The sequence below is a fragment of the Oryzias melastigma genome, linkage group LG15 (genome assembly GCF_002922805.2).
Source record: "Oryzias melastigma strain HK-1 linkage group LG15, ASM292280v2, whole genome shotgun sequence".
In the NCBI taxonomy this organism is placed as follows: domain Eukaryota; kingdom Metazoa; phylum Chordata; class Actinopteri; order Beloniformes; family Adrianichthyidae; genus Oryzias; species Oryzias melastigma.
In genome coordinates, this window is record NC_050526.1 from 4,682,880 (window position 1) to 4,705,190 (window position 22,311).

The window sequence follows — 22,311 nt, forward strand, 5'->3', positions numbered from 1 at the left end:
TTGCAGATCAACACACATGAAAACTTAAGTGTCAATTTTTTAATTTATGAATTTATAAAACAGAAGCTGATTGGTATCTTATTTTGAAAACCACAAAAAGGAATGGTTGCTGCTTCATTGCCTTGTGTTGATTGCGTTTTGTTCTTTTCCTAATGAATGTATGCCTCTGCCTTGTTAGATGGAGCTCCTGATCAGATGTTTTCTGTACCTTTTACTCTTTGGCTCCTTCATTTTTATATTCTGTCTTTCTGTACTGAGCCGCTCAGTTTTGTGTTTTTTGTTTGCACTTGTACCTTATTCTGATGGCATGGCTGATTTATCGCTTCCTTTATTTACATCCTCAACCTCTGTTTTTTATTAACTTGTTTATGATAACTTCTTGAAACCTTTATCTCTTTTGGTGATTGTGTGATAAAGTATGTTTTGAGTCATCTAGACTATAAAAGGGCAATTTAGTTTTGCTTATGTCATATAAATTTTACTGTACACTGTGTCGCTGCCAACACACAAGACATGCAAAAAAAAATGCAAAAGGTCTCATTTTCATATGAGGACATAGTCACAAAGGCTGAATTATGATGTGGAATGAAATGGAGAAAGAAAAGTTCATAATTAAATTAAAATGAGTTTGAAATTGAAACTAAAATTCATATAAACAAATTCTTAGCATGTTTAAGCTTGTCATTTCATTAGGAAACTAACAAGCATGCATGACAGCAGTTGCAGCACTAAACTCAACAAATGTATACATGTATTCAAACATTAGGGAGTTCACTTTTTTTTAATTTCATGTTTTCTTCTATTCCATTTCATTCATTTTGGTCCTCTATATTTTTACTTTAAGTTTTAAAAGTTTAAAGTTCCTTCAAACCATTTGGTTATATTACTTTGTGAATCACTGGTGAAACTGTTTGAAGATAAAGGTTAACTTTACTGCAATGAGTTCTCTAATCACTTTTTATTCCTCTAGATGTTACACCCATCTATGACTATAACCTCGGTTTCTAGATAATTCTGCTGATTTACTAACCCACATTTTGCCACATGAAAGACAATCACGACTGGCGCTCTGCAGAAACTATTTCCTAGAAAACGACAAAAGAACACCCTAAAATAGAGCAAAAGATGATTGGAATGAAACTTTAACTATTTTGTTTTTATAGAACAACAAAAGTAGCACTTTCTCACCTTTTTTTACTTGATTTATTTTCTTTTTTTGTGAGTTTTAACAGTATCGGCAACCACTTTTGAGCCCTCGAATGAGTGGTGAGCTGCAGTCCAGATGTGTACAGGAGCAGGGAGAAAATAGGTCCTATTTTTAATATTTGTTGTCACTTTATTCTGGGTTCAAACCATATTTCCCCAAAATCTAAGGAGAAAAAATATTACTCGTCCACTGAGTTGGTAGTGTTTGTGACCTTAGAGCCAGTCTGATGGGACAATTTTGATGTTACACCATATTAGTAATAATATTCCTTAAAATAATGCTTGAAATCCCATATTTTGTCCTAGAAAAAGGCAGGTTCTGCTTACATTTTACTCTTAAAATGCATTCATACATATGTGAGATCAGGGTAATTATAACCGGCTCTCCAGATCATTTTATTTTACTGTTATTAATAGTCCGATGTTATCTTGTGCTCATTTCTAACTTGTACAGTTTTGATGAAATATATACTTTATGAAGGGTAAAATATTAAAAGTTATTTAAGGTTTAAGTTGATTCATTCTGAAATAATATTCCTTCCTTATTATTATTAATAATTAATTTTTTTATTTGTTTTTTAGTCTATGTTGGAGTTCAGCTAATATTTAGCCACATGCTAGCTGTTTTGGCTAATTTAGGATTTTTGTTTGTTTGTTTGTTTTTGGCTATTTAGGAGCTTAGCAAATATTTCTGCTTCATGCTAGCTGTTTTTTTGCTAATTTCGCCTTTTTTAATTTGTTTTTTAGGCTTTTTTGGAGTTTAGCTAATATTTTAGCCACATGCTAGCCGTTTTTGGCTAATTTCGGCTTTTTTTGTTTGCTTTTTATGCTATTTTGGAGTATAGCTAATATTTCAGCCACATGCTAGCTGTTTTGGCTAATTTATGATTTTTTTTGTTTGTTTGTTTGTTTGTTTTTTGGCTATTTTCGAGCTTAGCAAATATTTCTGCTTCATGCTAGCTGTTTTGGCTAGTTTAGGCTTTTTTAAATAGTTTTTTAAGGTTGTTTTGGAGTTAAGTTTATATTTCAGCCACGTGCTAGCCGTTTTTTGCTAATTTCGGCTTTTTTAATTTGTTTTTTAGGCTATTTTGGAGTTTAGCTAATATTTTAGCCACATGCTAGCTGTTTTGGCTAATTTAGGCCTTTTTTATTGTTTTTTAAGCTGTTTTGGAGTGAAGTTAATATTTCGGCCACATGCTAGCTGGCTAATTTAGGCTTTTTTTAAATTGTTTTTTAGGGTGTTTTGGAGTTAAGTTCATATTTCAGCTACCTAAATTTTTTTAGGCTAATTTGGTATTTGGCTAACGTTTTAGCTGGTTATCAGCTTCACTGTCTTCAGCTATTCACTTCAGTGGTTTCCAACTATAAACTTTAGTGTTTTCAGCTGTCAGCTTCAGCGTTTTTAGCTACCAATTTCAGCATCAATTTCAGCCAAATTCAGTTCACAGCATTCACATTGGCATTATCGCATCTAAAGTTAAATATATAGCTCATAATTATGTTAAAAAGTTATTCTTTAACATTTTAATGTGTTCAATAAATGTTTATCCTGTTCGGCCCGCGAATTAAGATGCGTTTTGGATTTTGGCCGCTTTTGTGATTGAGTTTGACACCCCTGCATTAATAGAAATGTATATAATTTGAAATTAATGGTTTGCTACTTTACAAAGCTGGATCCATTCCTGGCTCCACCTTAACTTTTAGGCAACATTCCGACCACTCTTCCACTTCAGGGAAGGAATTTTCCTGGAAAAAAACACTGGAAGTGGAAGATGCAGGAGGAAATAGTTTGGAGTTGTAAATATCTGACTGAAACTAAGAGGCCCGTGTGCACATGGCATTAGATGCATATCTTTTTAGGGGAAAACGTGCAACAATCTGTGCATGCGTGGGCTGCAGAATTCCACACGTGGCATGACGTTAGTTTGAACTATTCCTGCTGTAATAAATCCCCGAAATACTCCACCGCACTGCGGGTTTAAACTACTCCAGCAGTCACCTCCCTCTGTAATTTACAAAAAAACGACAGCCCCCCCGAGTTTGCAAGAAGCTGCATGCATGTGGGTCTGCACGTAGCGTTGAGGGAAAAAATCCAGCCCCGAGCTGGAGACAGCCAACTGCACGGTGAGACATCACAGATAGGACGAGCCACCGGTTCCTGCTGACTTCACCGAGTCCGTTCGTGAGGAAGTTCTTCAGAGGAAGCAACGAGCAGGCTGACCCCTCAGGACGAGGTAAATAAGTAGAGAAAAATCCTCCAGAGGTAGATAAGATAAGAAACCACGTGGTGTCATTTTAGGGTTATTTTTTTCTGTCCTCAGCGTGTTTTGCAGAGGCTGCTAAATCACGACTCTTCAAACTTTTTAAGTGAATGAGCATGCCCAATTATTATTAGTGTGTATTTTTGCGTTCCAAAAAACATAAATGCAGCTTTTGTCCCCGTTTAATTTAATTCTTTGATGATTTGTTGCATTTTATTTTGAAAATACTCGGTCTTTTAAGGCACAAAAAACGTCACGCGCCGCCGCTACAACACCGTTTCGTAAGCTTGTTATTTTTAATTATCGCAATTTAATATATGAGTGAAATGGACCGTTTCTGAGTCATTTATTTAAAAACCTAAAACTAACTTTGGGTTCAAACTGTGTGCAGTTTTCTACGAGTCCAGGCAAGTTCAGACCGTCGGCCTCCATTGGACTGTTTTCAGTTCTCGCACGAGCGGGGAGGGGCGAAGACGTGGCAGTTCCACATCCTTCCTGTTCTGTCGTATTCCACAGCTGCCGTCACGCTTAACGGACGCTGACCACCAGACAAGATGTTAAAACATCATATTAAAACATTTATGTTACTAAAGTAACCCTTACAGGAAAAGAAAGAACGAAAAGATAGAATTAAAGTGTTAGGTTGAGCTGCTCTTGGAAAAAATGGAAGATTTTAACTCTCCGTTTTCTTCATGCTAGGAAAAACAGAAAATATTTATTTAATATTCGGGTAAATACTTATTAATAACTTAAAGGTTGTTGTATGAATCATATACTCTAATTGTATCCACTTGGGGTGATGGGAAGGGTGTAATTCCTCATTTTAAGTACAGTAAATGCCTATTTTCCGACTAAAAGAAAATCAGTAAACGCATCACTAAGTGCGTTACTTTCGGTTCAACAAAGACATTTTATTTATCTAAAATCTGAAAGAATAAAACGGAAAAATTAGTTATTTTAGTGAGCATATGGCTGAAAAATGGGAAATAAAATAAAACTAACACTAAAAGAAAATATTAATTAAAAAAATGTTTAAAAAAATGTAATCGTTGACAATTTAATCTTTAAGAGCTATTGAAGGACAAAGGATTGGTATGCTTTTTATAAGTGATGCTAAACAGATCTTTAGTAAACACTTTTATGGTTATTTGTTTTTATTCTGCAGTATAACTATTGTCATAAACCTCAGAAGAAAAAAAATATATATTATCACTTTTTCTTTTAATTATAAATATCAAACTCAATCAATCAAACTTTATTTATAAAAAAGCGCTTCTCATACTCGCGCAACTTGAAGCGCTTTACAATTAAAAGCAGAAACAAGCAAATAAAAAAATCAGTGAGCGTTCTTCTGTTTTTTAGAAGGGAATTGATCCTTACATCATTAACCTGCCTCATCTTGTTGTAAAAGCCTATTAAAACGCTCCTGAAACACAGTTTTATACATGACCTTTACTTTCCAACATTTTGTGTTTGATTATTCTTCAAAGCTGCAAGTCTGCCACCAGAAATTTAGATTTTTTATTCAAGACTGAGTTCCTTTGCAGTTTCTGCACAAGTCAAATGCAGATCTAAGTCAGACAGAGTGACAGCAACCACAGACATTTGTCCCAGAGTACTGCTCCAAAGAAGTTCTGAACGGTCCATAAAACCCTTTTTAGCTCAACCGCACTTTCAGTCCAAACGTCTTGTTGCTCTTTTCATGTCTGCCACTTTTGTTTTTATACCCAATACAATGACACTAGTACCAATACTACTATGTATTATAGTAAATGTAGTTATAGTAAAATTATAATGAAAGGATTCATCTGTTGAATTGATCTCTTTCAGGATGGAGCTACCGTGTTGGTGTTTGTTATTGCTGAGCTGCCTGGAGTCGCTCTCAGCCAACAATGATTTTTTCACATCAATAGGTAAAACCGCATTTGTAAAATAACTCATTCAGCTATTATCAAAGAAAAGAAGTGCTCTTCTCACTGCTTTGATTTCCACCCCTCAGGGCAGATGACAGATCTCCTGTACACAGAAAAAGACCTCGTCACGTCTCTCAAAGACTACATCCGAGCCGAGGAAAACAAGCTGGAGCAGGTCAAACGGTGAGCTTTCCAAGAGTCCATGACTTTTCTAATCGGATTAACTAAACACCCTTTTTACAAAACATCCTCGGAGAATGGATGTGTCGGACTTTTATTCCATAGAATCTGTAAATGCAAGAGATCTGTAACCTGAGACTCCGGAGACACATACGGCTCCTTCTTCCCCCAATTGAGGTTTTTTGGCTTTAAAAATAAAAAAAATGTTATCAATTTAATTGTATTAGGGGTTTGTATTTTTGGTTACTTTTTTTTAATTAATCAAATTTTGTCATATTTTGATTTTTAAGATGACATATAACTAAAAAAATGATGGTAAGAATGGTTTATTATTAGAATTAGCTTAAAGCACATAAAGATTAGAGGAAAAAAAATGATTTTTCTCCAATGTTGTCATGTTTATATTCAATAGTAAAAGGGGAAAAGGATGACGGTGTAACAAAGTCATAATAACAATTCAAATGTGTTGCAGAAGGAGGGTTTTATTTGACGTTTTTTTTTTAAAGGAGCTTGCTGCAAAAAGTAAAATAAGTTGAATTTGATATAGATTAAAATGATAATACTTTATTATAAATATTTAAAAGATATATGTTGTAAAACCATAACTTAATGGTCTCAAAACCATTTAAAAAAGTGTATTTTTCTAAAGAGTAACTTTGCGGTTCTCTGTGTGTTTTGATCAGTAAGCAACTGGTCCAAATGGCTCTTTTAGCATTAAGGCTACATTTTTTGGCAAAAATAATTCACTTCAACCAAAGCTGTTTTGGAATAGTTTAAGGAATTGTCAGCATGATCCATAAGTTTTTGTTTAATGGATTGTTCTGATCTTAAAGTCCCACTCCAGTCGTCTTCTGATCTATTTTCAAAGCATCCCAGTGGTTTTTTAATCATGATCATGCCATTTTTAGGCAAAAAAAATAAAACGGTTGTTTTTAAGACATAGTTTACCAACAAAAAATTGCGATCAATAATGCAACCGTACAGTTTTGAGCTATACTCATAATTTTCTTAATATATGTTGTCCATCATCAGAAAAATGCCACAAGAACCCAATTTTCTTCAGACTTTAACTCCTTGATCTCTGTCTCAGGTGGGCTGATAAGTTGGACTCCCTGACATCCACCGCCACACAGGATCCCGAAGGTTTCCTGGGTCACCCCGTGAACGCCTTCAAGCTGATGAAGAGGCTCAACACAGAGTGGGGGAACCTGGAGAGCCTTGTACTTAGTGACACCACCGATGGTATGGAGCAACAGTCTGAGCTTGCAGTTGCACTTTAGAGCCACATTTTTCCGAAACCCTCAGGAATGTCCTTAACATATTTTTGTGATTAAAATACCAAACTGAACTTTTGCTTTCTGAGTTGATATCACAACACGTTAGGACAGTGTTTGTGCAACTTAGCAGATTTGGCGTCACTCCGTATCTTGTAGTGCTGCCACAAATGATTATTTTAATAGTCGACTAATCGGGTAATGCGCAAACTGGATGTAAAGCACACATCTTAACCATCATTAGCTTTAAACTAACAAATAAATAGATGTATAGTATCAACTGCGATAATGCTGTAAGCTGAATTTGGCTGCTAAAGATGCTAGTGCTGATAGCTGAAGATGCTGAAGCTGATAGCCAGCGAAAATATTAGTTAAATGCCAAATTAGCCTAAAAAACTGAAAAAGCCAGAGTTAGCCAAAAAACTAGCATGCAGCTGAAACATAAGGTAACCTCGAAATTAGCCCGAAACAACAGCTGAATTAGCCAAAATAGCTAGCATGCAGCTGAAATATTAGCTAAACTCCAAATTAGCCTAAAAAACTGAAAAAAGCCTAAGTTAGCTAAAATAGATAGCATGTAGGTGAAATATTAGCTAAATACCAAATAAGCCTAAAAAATAAAAAAAAACCTAAATTAGCAAATATAGCTAGCAGCTAAGATATTAGCTGAACTTCAAAATAGCCTAAAAAAGCTGAAAAAAAGCCTAAATTAGCCAAAATAGCTAGCATGTAGGTGAAATACTAGCTAAACTCCAAATTAGCTTAAAAAAACTAAAAAAAACTAAATTAGCCAAAATAGCTACCTTATAGCTGAAATATTAGCTAAACCTCAAAATAGCCTAAAAAACAGAAAAGCCCAAATTAGCCAAAATAGCTAGCATGTAGCTGAAATATTAGCTAAACTCCAAAACAGCCTAAAAACAAGAAAAGCCTAAATTAGCCAATATAGCTGAAATATTAGCTAAACCTCAAAATTGCCTAAAAAACAAAAAAACCCAAATTACCCAAAATAGCTAGCATGTAGCTGAAATATTAGCTAAACCTCAAAATAGCCTAAAAAACCAAAAAGCCCAAATTAGCCAATAAGGCTGAAATATTAGCTAAACCTCAAAATAGCCTAAAAAACAAAAAAGCCCAAATTAGCCAAAATAGCTAGCATGTAGCTGAAATATTAGCTAAACTCCAAAATAGCCTAAAAAACCTTAAGAAGTGCCAAAATAGTCCAAAAAGCTAGCATAATACCATCATAACTTTTAACTTTACTACATTCTGACTCCATATAATATAAAGTAATGACTAATCAACTATTAAATTACTCGTCGGCTATTTTAATAGTCGATTAGTCGACTAATCAGGGCAGCCCTAGTACTTTGCACCAAATAGTAGATTTTTTCCACTTATATTATCCATTTTATGGCTAAATGTAAATGGATTTTGACAAAAAGCATCAAAGAGTGGCTGATTATTTATTTCATTTTATATTTCCTGTTGTATCTTTTCAGGATTCATTTCCAACTTGACCATCCAGAGGCAGTATTTCCCCACGGACGAGGACCAAACTGGGGCCGCTAAAGCTCTTCTCCGCTTACAAGACACATACAAGCTAGATGCCAATACCATCTCTACAGGAGACCTACCTGGTAAAAGTGTACTCAACTCAAGACTTCAAAAATGCTGTTTTTAGGCTAAACTATTGTGTTGATTATCTAAGAACCTGTCATTTTAATTATAACTCTGCTGTTTTTCCTTTTTCTTCAACATACTAGGAGTGAAGCACAAGAACCGCATGACGGTGGAGGACTGTTACGAACTGGGCAAAGTGGCCTATACTGAGGCGGACTACTATCACACCGAGCTGTGGATGGCCCAGGCCTTGAGGCAGCTGGAGGAGGGAGAGGAGTCCCCTTTAGACAAAGTGACTGTTCTGGACTATTTGAGTTATGCCATCTACCAGCAGGGGGAGCTGGAGCGCGCGCTGGATTATACCAAGAAGCTGCTTCAGTTAGGTGAGTCTGTGATTCAAACCAAACTTTTTTGTTCAATCACTGATGCGAAACAGTGGGTGCTGTTATGCTGTGGCGACCCCGAAAGGGATAAGCCTAAAGTGAACTACTACATTGTTCAAGCGCTTATCTTGCAAAACTGTCTTAAAAAAAATCCAATGATAAAACCACAATAAATATATGCATATACTCAATTCTAAAACATACCGTTTCATTTGTATGTTTGGTTATACTCTCTCTACACTTATAAAAAAAAAGCAAATTCTCCTTAAGCGCAAAAAACCCTAAATCTAATGTTTTGCCTTTTATTAAGTGCAAATAATTTTGCTTTTGTGTGTTTGTCCTTTTGTGCGACATTTTCAGTGACTCAATCAGCGGGTAAAAAAATAAATCTACGGTAATATGGTTGCTAAATGCGAGGATTTTTGTCCTGAACTTCCAACCATTTTCTTAACCTGCTAAGGTCACGGGGTTGCCAGAGATTGTCCCGGTTATTGTTGGGCAAATGGGAGATAAACCCTGGACAGGTTGCCAGCCTGTCGCAGAGTCCATGGAGCTGGAGTGATCGAGCCCACTACGCTAGTCAGCCTCACCTAGTGTCCAGTAGTGCTAGCAAGGTCCACCACCTAGGGTCCAGTAGTGCTAGCAAGGTCCGCCACCTAGGGTCCAGTAGTTCTAGCAAGGTCCACCACCTAGGGTCCAGTAGATCTAGCGAGGTCTGGCACCTAGAGTCCAGTAGTGCAAGTGAGGTCCACCATCTAGGGTCCAGTAGTGCTAGCGAGGTCCACCACCAAGGGTCCGGCAGAACTAGCAACATCTGCCGTCTAGGATTTGACAGAGTTAGCAAGGTACTTTGCCCAGGGGCCGGTAGTGCTAGTGAGGTCTACCACCCAGGATTTGGCAGAACTAGCAACATATGCTGCCTAGGGTTTGGCAGAGCTAGTGAGGTTTGCTGCCCAGAGTTTGGGAGAATTAATGGTCCCGCAAAACTAGCAAGGTCCGCTTCTTTGTTAGTTTTCTACAAGACGGAAAGCTGCTGCGGGTGCCGTCATAGCGGGCGTGATCCCTCTAGCTCTATGGGTTTATGGTTATATTTTCTCCTCTCGGGTTAATGCGAGGCAGAAATTCTTCAAATTGGGCCACAGACAGACGGAAGTAACGCTTACAACAACCGTCATATTGGCCCAGCTCCTGCAGCAAATGGTGAAACTCAATGAACTACAAGGGTCTCTAAATGATCTGGTGAACCCAGCAGGCGATGTGCTTGCTGGCACCTCTGTAGAACTCTCCAAAACATATAAACCCAAACTGCTCGCTCAACATCATCCATGTTTTCCACGATGTGGCAACAAAATAAAGTACAGAAAAATGGCGGTAGCTCCTCCCATATGCGGCCGGGGCGTCAAGGCGTTGAGCAGTAAATCGCATCCAGTGTGAATCCAACTTAATAGTCCATTGGAACAGCTACCACCTTGAATAATTACTAACGGTATTCCTGCTGACCTCTTCTTCTTAGATCCAGAGCATCAGCGCGCCAAAGGCAATCAGAAGTACTTTGAGTACCAGTTGGAGAAAGAGGAAAAGAAGGAAAAGACCACAGAAAAAGAAACCGAACAACAAGATCGAGGGAAAAGAGACACAACCCAAACGAAGAAGAAGAAGTCTCAAAAGACTTTCTCTCTGATCCCAGAAAGGAAGAAGTACGAGATGCTTTGTCGAGGCGAAGGAATCCGGATGGTAAGGGCTCAAAATGGTGACGATTCCAAACGATGACTCGGTGTGAACGAGTTGTTTTCTATCTCTAGACGCCCCGCAGACAGAGCAAATTGTTCTGTCGTTACTACGACAACAAACACAACCCCAAGTTTGTGCTGGGGCCCGTCAAGCAGCAAGACGAGTGGGACCGGCCCTACATCGTTCGCTACATCGACATCATCTCCGACGAAGAAATTGAGAAGATCAAGCAGTTGGCCAAACCGCGGGTAAGTCGTTCCAAGCGAACAACAGTCGTTTGATGTCGTGGGTAGTTTCGGGGGAGGGGAGGTCGTAGTGTCGGAGGTGGCAGTTCAAAGCTGTGAGGCCGGTTGGGGGTTGTGGAAGCACGCAGGCATGCACATGGTTGGGCGTGTGCGCGTGTGTGTGGGTAACCCCTGTCCCTGGCTTCACAGCTGCGCAGGGCAACCATCTCCAACCCCGTCACTGGAGTGCTGGAGACTGCTCCTTACAGGATCAGCAAAAGGTAAGTCCGAGCCAAAAGCTGAGTGGAAGAACGCGGGGATTTCCTATTTCCCTGAATCTCTCTTCAATTACTTCACATTTTTTTTTCTCTAATATCCTCGTCTGTCCAGAACTCAGTTTTTGTGTTTTTTCTCCCCGAAGCTTAAAGGCTTTTTAGAATACAGCTGAGAATGATCAAAGCCATCTGCAGACTAATACTGGTTTAAAAAACAAGATGTATGAACTTTATTGATGTGGTTCCACAAAGAGAGATGGAAAAGATAATTAAAGCTTGGATTCTGAAACTCAATTTGTGATTCTTTTAAATTGTATATTTTTTCTCCAAGTTTTCAATATTATTTTTTTCAAATGTTCAATTTTATCACTTCAAATTTTTAATAAGTCCTTCAAGTTTTCAATATGTATTTTTGATTTTAAAACTGCTTTCGAATTATACTTTTTTTTTTATTTTTATTTTAAATCTGTTTTTTCGTTCACTTTAAGCAGCAAGAAAGTTTCACTTTTTTACTAATTAATACATATATTTTCTTAGAGCCTGAAGAAGAAAAAGTCATGAATTGATTGTTTTTTACATATTTATTTTTGGCAATGTCTTATGGAAAACTTTGATCCTTCTTAGGCAAAACAGTATCAAGTAGTGACCACATCTGCCTTTTTCTCCTCTCTTCTCTTGTTTTCCCACCTTCTCCCCTTTTCTTTTTCTTTCGTCTTCTCCTGACTCTGAAACGGCCATAGTTAAGGCGCGCCACGGTGCATGACCCCCAAACTGGGAAACTTACCACAGCCCAATACCGAGTCTCCAAGAGGTAAGGGGTTAAAGGTCATCAGGATGGATGACGGTGCCTTAACTTCCTTCCTGTCCAACTTTACATCACTGATTCGGCTTGTTTCACCTCGCAGCAGCACGAAAATACCACAAAAATGGGGAAACTGTGTTAAAGTCCCCCTCCGATCATGTTTTGATCTAATTTAAAAGTCGATTATTTTCCATTCGTCTCAGAAAATCTGCTTTTATTAAACTATGGGTTGAGCATATCAAGCCTTTAAGGCCAGACTTTGTTCAAATAATTGTTCAATACTGGACATAAAAGTAATTAATAAATAAAATTATTTAATGTGCACACCCCCTTTTTTAATTGTATTATTTTTTTCACTCTCCCTTGTTAAAGTTCTATGTGTTTACAATCCTTGTTAAGGAAAAAAAATGAAAGAAAGTGGATCATGTTTGTGATTTATTCTAAAAATGTAACTTCTAGCTGCATGAGTCTTTCTAGAAAATAAAGAATTGAAAAAAAAGAAAAAAGTGGTAGATTAAATATGATTATAATGTTTTTAGCAAAAAAAGTGTCATTTTTTAGGACATAGACTCTGCAAGAGTTCACTAAAAGTTTGCTTCTTAAATGTGAGCGGAACTGGGCGATATTGAAGAAATTCCTATATCACAATATAAATTATCTAATATCATGTATTGTATTGTGATATATATCATGATATTTATATATCACGATATACCATAAAAAGTATATTTTCAGTTTTTCTCTGAAAAAATGTCATTGCATACTTTTCACAAATGGGAAACATTTGTTTAAAGTGAACAGTTTGAAGTCTGTTAGTAGAAAAACACATTTTTGCTCTAAAGTTTAGCAATAAAATAAAGAAATAAACACAATAGAGGAGAAATGGCACAATAGACACTTTTCTATCACCTACGATTTTGTTCAACCAGCGTTTTTTCAATAATATTTTTTTTAATTCAACAATAATTTGATTAGAAAAATACTCAGAAATGCAGTTTTAAGCTTCATTTTCTTTACAAATGCCTTAAAAATTGTTACAGGAACATGTTAAAAATGCATTTTTTTATTGTGGCTGGTTTTTAATCTAAAGACTTAGTAGGAAAGTTACAAAAGTAACAAAACAGTTTTGCTAAGCGGGTACCTTGATTTTTCAAGTACATTTCCTTCACAACAATTAATCTTAGCTTTTTACCCCTTTCTGGTTTCTAAAAACAGGATTTGAAACTGCTGCGATGGCATAAAGAGTGTGTGATGAAAAAGAAGGAACCTTTTAACGTATTAGATGCATATATAAAAACTGAAATTGTCCGTCCTAGATTTAAAAGAAGATTTAACTTTAGTAGATTGTTTACGGTTTAATTTGAATCCTGTTTTATAGATTATGTCGTAAAACTTGTATTGTGAGGGTACGAGGGAAATGTTTAACTTACCTCTGCTAGACGGAGATTTTCTTCTTGATTATTTTGACTTTGTAAAAATATTGAAAATAAGAAAATAAAATGGTGAAATAACAGATTTAGTGCTTGATTCTCTGGGCTTAAACAGGTGAAAACATCGCCACCTTTTAGCCAAATCTATGATTATGTTCATAACCTTTTACCCTGAACTGACTGGAGATCATTTCATTCTAGAAGCTTTTTCCTTGTTTTCCAATCTTTCCCTGCATTAACAAACTCTTTATTCTAGAGCTTTTTGCAGCATGCTTCCTGCATTTTCAGAAGAAACATTTTGAAAATCTTCCAGCTTGTTCTCCTTCTGAAATGTTTTCTCTCCTTCGTGCGTTGCAGCGCTTGGCTCACTTCGTACGAAGATCCGGTGGTTGAGAAGATCAACCAGAGGATTGAAGATCTCACAGGGTTGGAAATGGACACGGCAGAAGAGCTGCAGGTTAAGGAGCTTTGTTTAACTTGTGGATGTGAAACTGGCTTAAAATTAAACTCATCCTGATGGTAACATTTCCTCCAATTTGATTTTAATTCTAGTATTTAAAAATAAGTTTTTGAAGGAAAATTGGGAGAACTTTTCTGTCAAAAGCTCTTTATAAATAAAGTTTTTTTTAAAGGAGAGCTAAATTTTTATTTGTCTCTCCACAGGTTGCAAACTACGGCGTGGGAGGACAATATGAACCTCACTTTGACTTTGGAAGGGTGGGCAGCTTCCAACTTCTACATTTTGAAATTTTCTACTTTATTAATGTGTTCTTTTGAAAAAAAAAAAGATACTTATTGACTGTTTCTGTGCAGAAAGACGAGCCAGATGCCTTTAAGGAGCTGGGTACAGGGAACCGCATTGCGACGTGGCTCTTTTATGTGAGTAAACCGTCTTTAAGCTTCTCCTGTCATTTACACAGGATAAGCTTGTCATTTGTCATCACTCCATCTTTCTGTTAGTCACATGAAATGAGAAGTTGTTGGTATAAAATGGAGGATAAAGAATCCGAGTGGCGTCCCACAAAGACCTCCAGTGACCTATTTTCCAAAGATTTTGTTGCCACACAAGCAGACTTTTTCCATTTGAACTATGAGGCTTTTATTTTGTTAAATGCAGATCAAATTGAATATAATCTCATTTATAATTTTTTTAAATTTCTAAAAGCTTTTGTAAAAAACTCTTAACAGGAGAAGTAATATTTTAAATTTAAATGTAATTTAATAATTAAAAAAAACACTTTTAAACTATTTTATTTCAATTTACACAATTTGACTCACACATTTAGGCAAACCATTAAATATTTACACAACTAAATGCTACCAGGTGTAATGATACACTATTTTGGACTCCCAGAAATAATAATATCTTGTAAATCTGCATGTATCATCAGCGTTTTTCTCCTCACACGTATTTTTGCCTCGTTGTTGCAGATGAGTGATGTGTCTGCAGGGGGCGCCACAGTATTTCCTGACGTTGGTGCGTCAGTTGGACCTCAGAAGGTAAAACCATTCCCCAAACACTCACTAAACATGCACTGTTGCTCTCTTAGCTGCAGTGGTTGAACTTTTGGGTGATAAATTAAACATGAAATACGATACATTAATGTTTTTAAAATATTAAACACCACTTCTCCTTTTTTAAGATAACACATGACACATTTCTTAATTTCTTGTAATATTTATGCACAAATTATCAAATAAATAATGTGAATTAAGTGAAATAAATAATACTTTTATCTTACTTCACTTTGGAAATACTTTTGACTGTATATAGAGAACTGGATAGAGCAGGTGTGATGTCACCCATAGAAATACCTTACCTTTGACTCCAGCAAAATGAAGCCAAATTAGTCGCCACTTTTCCACGATAAGGACGCCGCCATGTTGGACTCAGACGACAACGATTGGTCCAAGTTGGTCTGAGTCAACGTTTCTATGGCAACTACTGTCGCCAATCAAGCTTGTTCAAAGTCCACACCCCTTCCCCTGGAAGCAGCTCGGTAGAATCTGTCAATAAAATGTTGAAGGTGGGGCCACATGCCTTTAGTGAGGCATCTGATTGGTCAGTTTTAACTTCAATAACTCGCTAAACAACATAAATATCATGAAAAAGTGGAATTAGCAGGAAAATGTTAAGAAAAAAGTATCAGAGCAAGAATGGTCATTCTTACAAATAAAATGTTTAGTTCTCAATAGAAGTCCATAGGATTTTGGCTACTTCCTACTTAGAACACGACTTTAGACCTGAACTCGGTCCAGTTCTTTATATACAGTGAATGTTTAAAACATATGGGCTATGTGTGAAAAAGTGCAGGACTGTCTAGTGCCCTGGATTTTAGGATTTTAAACGTAATTCTAACACCGTGCTCACTACTTTTCTTTTGTTTTTCTAAACGTTAGATATGATGTCACCAATTTCACAAAGTAGAAATCTAATCAAAACAAGTATTTTATGATGATTATTTACAAATTAATTGTGTTCGGATGATAAAATGTTGATGTTTATTATTAAAAACTTATTTTTTAAATTGTTCAAATGCAATGCATTGTGGTCCAGATTCCCAAATCTTTTTTTTTTTCATTTTATTTCATTTTTATTCTTTAAAAAACACAATATAAACTTGTAAACTCAAGCATGATAGAAAAGGGAAAAAAAATGAAAAGGGGACAGAAAGAAGAAAAACTTAACTTTATCGATGCTCCTGGTTTATCGCTGAGAATTCTGGGAAATATCTGGGACACTGGATTTTGGTATTGCAGACTATATCCAAATTCCTTCATTACTCAGCATATAGTGTGTTTTTCATTTTCTAATACTATCCAAAACTACAACTCCAAAATCGAGTGCGCTAGAAATTTCCCAGAAGTCTTTGCGAAAAACTAGCGTGCATCTCTGATCACTACATTAGCGAATATAGACCACAATGCATTTGGCGTCAATTTTAGTGAAAAAAATTAAAGTAAATGTAATTTTTTAAAAACCATCCACATTTTCATCATTAGAGTCACAAACAGACGTGAAATTTTCAGTTTTCTCTTCCTGAAATCGATGACGTCATATATCTGTCGTTTAGAAAAACAATAGGAAAATACTGAGCATGGGGTCAGAATTCTTTTTAGAATCCAGGCCACTATGAAGTCCTTAGTAGTTAGGGTGGGAACTCAGACAGAGGCGTAGATTCCGATGAAATGGCGAACGCACTAAATAGTGAGTAGTGAAGACATTTGGACACAGCTATAATGTAGGTCAACCTACGTTATCTGGACATCTGCTGACCTCTGTGCTTTGGTTCATCTCAGGGTACGGCTGTGTTTTGGTACAACCTGTTTGCCAGCGGGGAGGGCGACTACAGCACCCGACACGCAGCCTGTCCAGTGTTGGTGGGCAATAAGTGGGGTGAGTTTGGCTGGTTAAATAGTATGGAATTTGATTTAAATCAGTTTCTTTTTTTAATTTTTTGAAGTAACTGTTAAATATTTTATTTCCTGTGTTTTTAGTATCAAACAAGTGGATCCATGAAAGAGGCCAGGAATGGCGGCGACCTTGCGGCCTAAATGAAACTGAGTGACACCCGGGTCGTTTTACTTCTTGTTAAGCACCAGAAAACACAGACGGCATCCGAACGGCTTCCTCTGTCCACAATTATTTGCTTCCTTTGTTTTTCTCCATGCATCACCAGCCTCTGAGCCTAGAGATCACTCTCAGTCGAGCCCCTGGACAGATTGAGCATGGCGCCGGCAGACAGCTCGGCCGTTGAATGGTTTTGAGAAACACTTCGTTCACTCCCACGTGTCTTTCTTTGCACTCTCACTGAGCAGCGGTTCTGTGGTAAAACTCCCCTCCAGTGGTGACTTGCAGGGACAAACTTCCTCCTTTCTGTTTCTCTACAAAGAGCTGTTGGTGTTTTCAAAAAGGCACTGTCTGATGGATTCTAAGAAAAACCTCAATCGTTTAAGCAACGAAAATGTCCTACAGCTTCACATTTTTTTTTATTCTTCTCTTTTTCTGCCTAGTTTTTTATGCATTTACATGGAATGACTTTTACTCAGCAGTTACAACCAAGTTTTGTTTTTAAAAATATATTAGAATGAATGTACTGCTTCGGAAATGGATCATACTCTCAAAAACAGAAATATCTTACAACTCTACAAGGTGACAGTCTGAGTAACAATCAAGCGAAATGGTTGATTTAAAAACTCTTGTAACACTAGTGATTAAACTATACGATAAATTATACTTGAAATAACTCATTAATTTCAATTTACTTTAACCCAACACACTGCATACTGTCAAGTATTTTTTATTATTATACATAATTTTCAGCACATATTTTTATTTAGGATTTCTTAAACAAATTAAGGCATATTCCGTCTTAAATCATTTGTTTTTGATCAGTTTATGATTGAAAAGTGTCCCTGCAAGCCACTCTGGGTTTTATCAGAAAGCTGAACTTTTATTTATATGTCCGAAGCAATTTTTGTTTTTATGTAATGTGCAAAAAAACCCTCTGAAGTGTGCTCTTTTTTTATTTCTAAAATAAAGATTGTGTATTGACATGAGTGGAACACACTGCAGCTGACTGTTGGTGAGGAGGGTGAGATGGGAAATTTGGGGGAAGGAATGAAGGGGTCACATGACTGTCAAGTACTAACCATTCGGTCATTTGCCCATCTGTGACAGCCACACTTAGACGCCTGTCAGGTCGGGGGACCAGGGAGAGCAGAGAAGAAACAGAGTCTTCGGAGGAGAAATAATAAATTAGGAAACTTACCATTTATTCAGCTACATTTTTGAGTGTAGAAGGAAGAAAATGACAACAATGATGATGAATCAAATGGAAACAACTGTGCATTATGATAACGGCTACGAGGATGAGTACATGATGCAGGAGGATGAGTGGGACAGGGACATGCTGCTGGATCCTGCCTGGGAACAACAGCAGAGAAAGGTGTGTCATTTTTATTTTATTTTTTCAAATAGAAAAACTGTTTTAAATTACTATAAAACTGTAAAGAAAGACAACAGACAATCGTGTTTTATTTATTTATCAAGAACTCTGATAAGTTTGAGGAAGATTTTTTTTTTAATTATTATCAAGCAGTTATGTGTTTTCGTGAAGTTTTGGAAAAGTTAAGAATGGCACCGGGGACATTTTCTATCGTCGCACACACTTCCGGTTTATTTTTTCCAAATTAAAAGACCCGTCCATCAACTCAAATGAGCGTCAGATTTGTAATAATAAAAAATGAATTACATTTTTTGGAGTAGTAGGGGGAAAAAAAGCTAAAATATCTTGGTCTTAAATATTTTTGAAGGATAAATTACGTTATATGTTGCTCAACAGCTAAAAAACATGGTGGCCTTTCACATTAGCCACAATTTTACCATTTTAGCATTTTTATTCTAAATAAAGAAGACATTAAATAAACATTCTCAGAATACCCAGATAAAGATTAAAGTAAAACTAAACTACTAACACAATTCCCAATAGAGTAACATGTCTGTTAATTTGGGTTTTCCTAAACAATGTAGACTACGGAGGCCTGGATATGACATTTTAAAAATACATTTCTCAAGCTAGCTTTTTTTGCGCACAAAAAATGATTAGTATTTTTGTATATTTGTGAGCACAAATTGCTATTTTGAGGGAACAATTTAGTATTATTTTTATATAATGTTCAGGGCTCCGTAGAAAAAAATGACTTTAAAAAAGAATCTTTTAATATCAAAATCGAAATAATCAATAGCTTAATTTGATGCGAAAACGTTTTGTTTTGCTTCCCAGTAAAAATACATGTTCAACAAAACAAAACAGGTACATTTCTTGGTCTTATTTTGAAGGATGACATCACACTCCCATGCACTTCCGGTTGCGTGCAGTGAACTTGAGCCGCTCGGGGCTCCTTGACGGACGGATGCGGCGGGTACCAACTAACAATAGCCCAGCTTCCAGCGGCTCTCCAGACCGCTGCCTCTCCACTGATACGCGCGGAATGCGAGCTGTCAACAGATGCTTCTAACACATGATGACGCTCTCGGGATCAGAATGGACCCCCGTGCTAATTTTAACTCAGGAGACCAAAAGGCATTATAGTTGGGTTAATCCAGTGTCCTTGGCGCGGAATTCCTTTGTTTATAGAAACCACGTAGAAAATACTGCAGCAACTCCATTTAGCCCCAGCCTCCAACGCTGTCAGTTGTTTTTAGGACTTTAAAAGTTGGCTTGGGCCTTAAACTGTGGCTCTTTGGAGGCCTCATCCTGATGCCCTCAGTGACCTGCTGGATGACAATATGTGTATTTGTAGCAACACAACGCACCACAATGATATTTAGATCCATAAACTCCACACTTTTGTCAGCGATTATCTATTCAACGATTGTGCTTTTATTACCAACAAGTGCACATTGTTGTGTTGTTGTCTTTTTAAGCAGCTGTGCAGCATCACAAACTCATAATCATGCATCTATTTTACACTGTTGGTCACTTTGAATACATTTCTGGGTTTTAAAACCTGCAAACAGCAATACACGGGCTTTTATTTTGATAGAGCTCACAGGAAACTGTGTAGAAGGGGACATATTCTAAGGAAGATGCAGATCTGCACTGCCATGATGTGTTACCAAATATTTAAATTATAAGTACTAAATGTAAATAAATAAATTAAATTAATAAAAATACTTTATCATTTTAAGTCATTTTCCTTCAGACTTCCAGCCTCTGACTCAGTGAAGCCTCCAAAGGTCTATGAGCGAGTGAAGTGTGAGGGTTGGTCCATTCATGAATATTTTTAACTTTAATCGTCATCCGTGAGGGTGGTGGTGGTGGGGGGGCTTGCTTTGAAAGTGATGTTCTAACCAGGAGGTTTTTTTTCTGTAACAAGGAGGACAACGGTGCAATGTCACAATCTCCCCAGGGGTTCTCTCAATGTGGAATGAGCTCTCTAAAGTCCGTGACATTCTGTCTGCGCACACGCAGGTGGAGATTTGACTGACAAGCTGGGCACTCGCTTGCAATCTCGCTGGGAGTGAGAATGTTGAGGAATTAGGGGGCCGAGACAAATAGGTTTAGCCTATTTTCATACATTTGGCCCAAAATATCTAAAGAAATCAATATATTTTTACATTGTTTTCAGTTAAAAAATCTGCCAAAAGAACTAATAGAATTTGAAAGAAGCTGTCCTGCCCGTTTAAACCAAAAATAAATCTTAAAATTGGCTAAAAACATTTGTATTTAGGTAAATGGTTTTTGGAACTTAAAATAAGAATAAAAAAGAAATTTTATATCTTAAAATAAGGTATTTCTACACAGTTTTCCACCTATAATATCCTATTTTTAGTGCTAAATTAGTTATTTCCATATTTATATCTATCATAATAAATACATTTGTCTTAAAAATGAGGTTTAAATAGTTGCTAACTTCTGTCCTGCTGTTAAAAAGTCAAATTTTCAGTCAAATTTCGCTTTCTATTTTCACTAAATTGTGAGAATCTGTCTCTTAACCCTTTAACACCTTATCCTAAAAATGTCCGCCACTACTTTTATGGTAATTTTTTGCTATTATAGGGTCAGAGAATGTCCTGTAAATGTGTGTTTTTGCACTTTTTTATAAAATACATTAAATTTTTAATATCTATCATCAGTTCACAACTGATATCATGTCATAATAGGGTTATAAACATTTAAAATGTAAAAAAAACACAAAAGCGAAATTCGATTTTTAGTAGTTTTGTTACGTTAAAAGTTTAAATTAGATAACAGAAAACCTTTATATCAAAATGTTGCTTCGTTTTTTGTATATGTGCAAAAACAGTGGATTAAAATAAGTCAACTCCCTTTTCACAAATAAAAAATAAATGTTGTTTTTGTTAAAAGTTTTGATTAAAATAAGACATTTTTGACTAAAGATTTATCTAAGATTTATACTAATGCATTAAATCTTACTGAAAATTTACTAAAAAAAGTTATTAAAAGCTATTTAAACCAGAAACTGAGATGTATTTTTTTTTTAACTTTGTCCCATTTAATATATTTGTTTCAAAATCAGTTTTTAATTTTTAAAAAGTTCTCTAAATGATTTTTCTGGCACTAAAAATAAATGGAACTCACCAGGAAGTTCACAACTTTTAGTTGATTTGAAATGTCAGTTTGTTAGATGCCTCTATTGGGGATAAATGTAGTATTTGTTGCCCTTCAAATGACACGTCTTCCTGTCTGAGCATGACGACATGAGACCGGGTCGGCCTGCATGTATGTTCTGTCCGTCCGGCGTTCCGTCCGCCTGCAGAGCATCCACATGCCTTTCCACAAGTGGCAAAATAGTGTCAGAAAGTGACGTTAGAGGAAAACTTGTCGGCGTCCATGTGACATCTTCACTCATGTTGACATTTTTTCCTCTCAGTCTCTTATCAAAAGCAGAGCGCTCTATATTTAAGCGCTCATATCAGCTGGAATGTGTTCTGCTCGGCTCCTGCCTTTCATCCATACGCTGCTAAGCGTCTGCTGCTGGCTACCCAGAGACTCCATAAAAATAGGAGAAAGATGATGAACCTGTCATGCATTGATTTACATATTTCAAGATGTTGCATGCGACGCTTTTGTTCTGATCGGCATTCCTGCAGGAAAAGTTGAAACCAGGGGGTCAAAGAGGTCAACGCTCCTCCAGTCCAGTCATGAACGGTTAAGCTGCTGGGTCTCACACTTTGTTTAGGTTTAACTCGCTTATTTGATTCATATCAACTGAGAAGCTTTTGGAATTTGGAAAGTTTTTCTTGCTAATTCCTCAAATGGATAATTGATTATCCCAGCCAGGAAGGCCAAGTGGGCCCCATGTGGTTTAAAAGTGGCAGAAAATGTGGGTTTGTCCACAGTTTCTGTGGTGGAACCTGTGTTTGGCTTAAGTCGACATTCAGTGGGTAGACACAACGATAGCCAGCCGCCTGCTGGACGGTGGAGCTCACTAGCATTCTACGTTTGAGCTTCCTTGCTCGGTACAGTGAAGACTGCTAGC

The 22,311-nt window shown here is 36.6% G+C and overlaps 2 protein-coding genes across 4 annotated transcripts in view; both read left to right on the forward strand.

Annotated features, from left to right (window-relative positions):
- The first annotated feature begins 2,854 nt into the window (after positions 1-2,854).
- p4ha1b (prolyl 4-hydroxylase, alpha polypeptide I b) lies at positions 2,855-17,868 on the forward strand. Of its 3 annotated transcripts, none has more exons than XM_036215388.1 (15): positions 2,855-3,469; positions 5,298-5,380; positions 5,467-5,563; positions 6,651-6,802; positions 8,337-8,474; positions 8,601-8,840; positions 10,354-10,574; positions 10,643-10,819; positions 11,006-11,076; positions 13,660-13,759; positions 13,966-14,019; positions 14,116-14,181; positions 14,734-14,802; positions 16,603-16,699; positions 16,801-17,868. In XM_036215388.1, exons 2-15 carry the CDS (start codon positions 5,299-5,301, stop codon positions 16,869-16,871), a joined length of 1,635 nt encoding a protein of 544 aa, XP_036071281.1. In that variant the 5' UTR covers positions 2,855-3,469; position 5,298; the 3' UTR covers positions 16,872-17,868. The 3 variants fall into 3 exon arrangements, with proteins under 3 accessions (XP_036071281.1, XP_024152697.1, XP_024152696.1); XM_024296929.2 differs by lacking the exon at positions 11,006-11,076 and adding an exon at positions 11,811-11,881 and having other exon boundaries at positions 2,855-3,440; XM_024296928.2 differs by having other exon boundaries at positions 2,858-3,440.
- Positions 17,869-17,917: 49 nt separating this feature from the next.
- The window catches only part of actn2b (actinin, alpha 2b), a 22,685-nt gene continuing 18,291 nt past the window's right edge, over positions 17,918-22,311 (forward strand). The window contains 1 exon segment of the mRNA XM_036215604.1: positions 17,918-18,251. Within this exon segment, the coding sequence (XP_036071497.1) occupies positions 18,114-18,251 (138 nt within the window). The 5' untranslated portion in view covers positions 17,918-18,113.

Coding starts and splice junctions, on each gene's coding strand:
- p4ha1b (XM_036215388.1), top strand. CDS start 5,299: ATGGAGCTACCGTGTTGGTGTTTGTTATTGCTGAGCTGCCTGGAGTCG. Junction 8,841..10,353: donor CAAGAAGCTGCTTCAGTTAG/GTGAGTCTGTGA, acceptor TCTTCTTCTTAG/ATCCAGAGCATCAGCGCGCC. Junction 10,820..11,005: donor AGCAGTTGGCCAAACCGCGG/GTAAGTCGTTCC, acceptor CTGGCTTCACAG/CTGCGCAGGGCAACCATCTC.